At 38.6% G+C, this 3289-nt stretch overlaps 1 protein-coding gene across 1 annotated transcript; it reads right to left on the bottom strand.

Moving 5' to 3' along the window:
- Positions 1–2521, bottom strand: LOC113280811. The gene is made up of 2 exons (XM_026529388.1): positions 545–2521; positions 1–300 (listed from the first exon to the last, which is right to left on the bottom strand). The coding sequence occupies exons 1-2, from the start codon at positions 2519–2521 to the stop codon at positions 1–3; spliced, it is 2277 nt and encodes a 758-aa protein (XP_026385173.1).
- Between the last annotated feature and the right edge of the window lie 768 nt (positions 2522–3289).

The raw sequence follows: 3289 nt of genomic DNA, 5'->3' as shown, positions 1-3289 counted from the left end.
TTACTCAAAGTAGGGTTCCACGACTTCTGTGTTATTTAGTACGGTTTGGTGTGCCTGCCGCATCACTGGTCCATTAACATCAAGATCATCAAACGTGCTCTTTGATAATGTCTTCCCGTCAGAAAGAAGGCTCGTGCCACCAAAAATTTCGGTCGTTGTTGCAGTACCAACTATAGGAATACCAATAGTTACAACATTTTTTAAGTATTCAGTGCAAAACTCAACCGCCTCTTCTGCAATATAACCCTCAGCTATGCAACCTTCTATACGGTTCCGATTTCGAACATAGCCTTTCAAAACCTTCATAAACCTTTCAAAAGGATACATCCATCGGAAGCAAACCGGCCCACATAATTGAACTTCCCGAACCAAAATGGACAATTAAATGAACCATGATGTCAAAAAAAGACGGGAGAAAATATTGTTCCAATAAGCATAAGGTAACAACCAAGTCCTCTTGTGTTTGAGTCAGGCGCATGGCATCAACCTCAGTGCAGCAGATTTCCTTGAAAAAAAAACATAACCTGATTATAGCATTTCTCACATGCTCAGGCAAAATGGACCTTATAGCTAACGAAAGAAATTGTTGCATAAGCATGTGATAGTCATGCGATTTTAGACCGTACAACTTTAAATCTGTCATCGATACCCGGTTTTTAAAATTCGAACAATAACCTTCTGGGACCTTCAATTCAGACAATGTTTTACAGAGCTTAATCTTTTCCTCCTTTGTCAATGTGAAACATGCCGGTGGAAGGTACGCCTTTTTTCCATTCTCTTTAGGTGCCAATTCAGGCCTCATTCCTAAATCCTCAAGGTCTTTTCGAGCATTATAATCATCTTTTGTTTTCTTAGGTACGTTTAGTAACGTCCCAACAATACTCTCTCCTATGTTTTTCTCCGTGTGCATGACATCTAGACAATGTCGGACAAGCAGGTACTTCCAGTATGCTAGTTCAAAGAAAATTGACTTCTTCTTCCAATAGACGGGTTTAGATTTCGTTGTCTTACCCCATACGTTCTGAATGCCTTCAACCTGCCTAAGAACTTCTTCACCGTCGTAAGGTTTTGGAGCTGTACCTAACTCTTGCTGCCCATGAAAAGCATTTTTATCCAATCTAAACTTGTGTTTTCTGGGAAGAAATTTCATATGACTTTGATAAACATTTTTCCCGGAGTATTTGAGCCTGATGGAAGAAGTACGTTCAGCACAAATTGGACAAGCATTATATCCTCCTTTAGGGAAACCCGAAAGATTAGCGTATGCGGGGAAGTCACTGATCGTCCAAAGAAGTACAGCTTTGAGATTGAAGTTCTCCTCCTTATAGGAATCATAAACTTCCACACCTTCATCCCATAATTTCTTTAGATCCTCTATAAGAGGGGCCAAATAAACATCTATATCGTTTCCGGGATGTTTAGGACCAGATATCAACATCGTCAGCATAATAAATTTCCTTTTCATGCACAATTTCAGTGGAAAGTTATAAATAGCCAACATTACCGGCCAACAACTATAATTGCCACCAACAGAAATATTTGGATTGAACCCATCTGTAGAAAGAGCTAACCTCAGATTTCGTGGTTCTTTAGCGAACTCTGGCCATTTATTGTCAACTAGTTTCCATGTCGGGGAGTCGACTGGATGACGAAGTTTACCATCTTCAACTCTTGGGAGGCTATGATATATCAGGTGTTTTGATGTCTTTGGTGACCGAAACATCCTTCGAAATCTAGGAATAGGTGAAAAATACCACATCACTTTCTCAGGCACCCCTTTACTCGTACCAGATGGCGCCTTCTTCCATCTAGAAGCTCCGCAGGTCCGGCAAGTATTATCATCTTTATAATCCTTTCTGAAAAGCAGGCAATCATTGGGACATGCATGTATTTTCTCATATTCCATCCCTAATGCATTAAGAGTTTTCTTATCTTCGTACATAGACTCAGGCAACTTGTTATTTGGTGGGAGCATGCTTTTAACTTCACGGAGTAATTCTGTGAAGCTCTTATCGGACCAACCACCTTTTGCTTTTATGTTGAATAGCCTAATCAATGTCGATACCTTTGTATACAAAGAACAACTTGGGTAAAGTGGTTTTTCTACATCTTCAATCAACTTTTGGAAACTATCTGGATCCCCTGTGAACTCTTCATGTGCAGCCTGAACCATATCTATTGCGGATGCAGCATCTTCAGGTAGCTTTATTTCATCCTCATCGTCACCATGCGCATATTGGAAATCGTCATATGAAGTACACGACCTAGAATTAGCAGTAACCTCTTCCCTATTCCAAATCCAATTCTTGTAGTTTCGATTGATGCCACTAACATACAGGTGAATTCTCACTTTATGCACTGGCAGAGAACCAGTGTTCATGCATTCCCTACACGGACATAATATCTCAATTTCATCATCTATCTCATCTGTATCCATACTGTCACGAATATGATCGATGGCATATCTCGAGAATTTATCAACACCTTGTTCATATTCTGGAGACAACCTATGTTTATCCATACAGGATTTGTCCATTCTAAAAGCTGTATAGTTCACAAACAAAACAAAGTGATTAACTTTCAGCGGCAGACCCAACAACTAGTATGACAAGACAACCACACAATAGAACATAATCAGATCAAATTGAATTTGAACTCATATAATCTGCTTGTTGAGAGTAACCTAAAAGAGTTATCATTTTTCTACCTCAAAAACAGATAAAAAGAACCAAAAGTCGATACACATAACTAAACATCAAATACAGCTAAACCACAACTTAAGAAAGTAATTCCAAAATTGAGAAACAAAAATCAATACATCACGAAAATCAATACAAATCCAACTAATCAGATTAAGTAAGAAATTCGAAAATTGAAAACAAGCTCAAAAAATTGACAAAGTTTTCAACTAAAAGAACAAACCTGTGAAAAGAAGAACTAAAGTTTTCAAGATCTGCTTCTGAACGTGTAAGGTATATATCGCTTCTCTTATTCAATTGTGTTGATTCTTCGATTTCTGGATGGAAATTCGAACACGGGAACAACCCACCTATCCCAATCCTAATTGGAAACCCCCAACACTTCTCAATCTCCTTCGTTCATCACCCAATTGTACGGTTGCAACCTCACTAACCTTTTCCAATTTTCCGGTCGAATCTTAACATAATCTTCCAATTTTTTTTTTACCATTTTCCTCCTCTCTCTTGGCCAAGAAAATTCTTTTAAGTAATATCCATAGTATTCGTGGACATCCGATGGTGCTCTACTGCAGCGAGAAGAAACAAAGAAG

Source organism: Papaver somniferum, chromosome 5, assembly GCF_003573695.1.
Source record: "Papaver somniferum cultivar HN1 chromosome 5, ASM357369v1, whole genome shotgun sequence".
In the NCBI taxonomy this organism is placed as follows: domain Eukaryota; kingdom Viridiplantae; phylum Streptophyta; class Magnoliopsida; order Ranunculales; family Papaveraceae; genus Papaver; species Papaver somniferum.
The sequence above is the reverse complement of the archived record's forward strand: the minus strand, read 5'-3'. Positions and strand labels throughout refer to the sequence as shown.

Coding starts and splice junctions, on each gene's coding strand:
- LOC113280811 (XM_026529388.1), bottom strand. CDS start 2,521: ATGGATAAACATAGGTTGTCTCCAGAATATGAACAAGGTGTTGATAAA. Junction 301..544: donor GGTCCATTTTGCCTGAGCAT/GTGAGAAATGCT, acceptor AGGTTTATGAAG/GTTTTGAAAGGCTATGTTCG.